The following is a 573-nucleotide window of genomic DNA, read 5'->3' as shown; positions in this document are numbered from 1 at the left end:
GATGATTATTTCTTGCTCTTTCTCTGCTCAGGACCAAATTGAGGTAGTAGACGCTTTTGGGAAGGTCACACAAATAGATCTTTCCTCCGCCACACTTGAAGAGTCCCTTGGGCTTGCACCTGCCGACGTGCTTCGTGGCGTCAGCCGGCAGGATGTCAGTAATATGGTCTTTACAAACGAGGTCAGGATCCATAGCACTCTGATTCTTGTCATGAAAAATGCGAGAAAATAAAAATAACTACAATGATGTATTCAACAGAAATAGGACTAATGACAATACAACAAGCCTTGAATTATTTACAAATATGTGCTAAAATACACCGTTCACGTCCCCAGATAACGGCCACATCATTCCCTGGCGACGAGCCTCTCAGAATCGACTTACTTGCTCTCAACACCCAGCGTGGGCGTGAGCATGGCTTGAAAGGATACACGGCGGTGCGGGCGGCCTGCACAAACCAAGTGATCAAGACTTTCGCAGACTTGACCAACATCATGGACCAAGAAGTCATCGACCGCCTTCAGAACGTGTACACGTAAGATATTTGATTTTGATTTCTATGATAATTATTT

General features: G+C 44.9%; 1 protein-coding gene across 2 annotated transcripts in view; it reads left to right on the top strand.

The window, feature by feature from the left end:
• The window catches only part of LOC119591365 (chorion peroxidase-like), a gene marked incomplete at its 5' end in the record, with an annotated part of 16,126 nt that overhangs the window by 1,798 nt on the left and 13,755 nt on the right, over positions 1–573 (top strand). For both annotated transcript variants that reach the window (XM_037940103.1, XM_037940104.1), the window contains 2 exon segments: positions 32–181; positions 337–536. In XM_037940103.1, coding sequence (XP_037796031.1) covers positions 32–181; positions 337–536 — 350 coding nt within the window.

Source organism: Penaeus monodon, chromosome 28, assembly GCF_015228065.2.
Source record: "Penaeus monodon isolate SGIC_2016 chromosome 28, NSTDA_Pmon_1, whole genome shotgun sequence".
Classification (NCBI taxonomy): domain Eukaryota; kingdom Metazoa; phylum Arthropoda; class Malacostraca; order Decapoda; family Penaeidae; genus Penaeus; species Penaeus monodon.
Note: the sequence above shows the minus strand (reverse complement) of the source record. Positions and strands in the feature narration are given on the sequence as shown.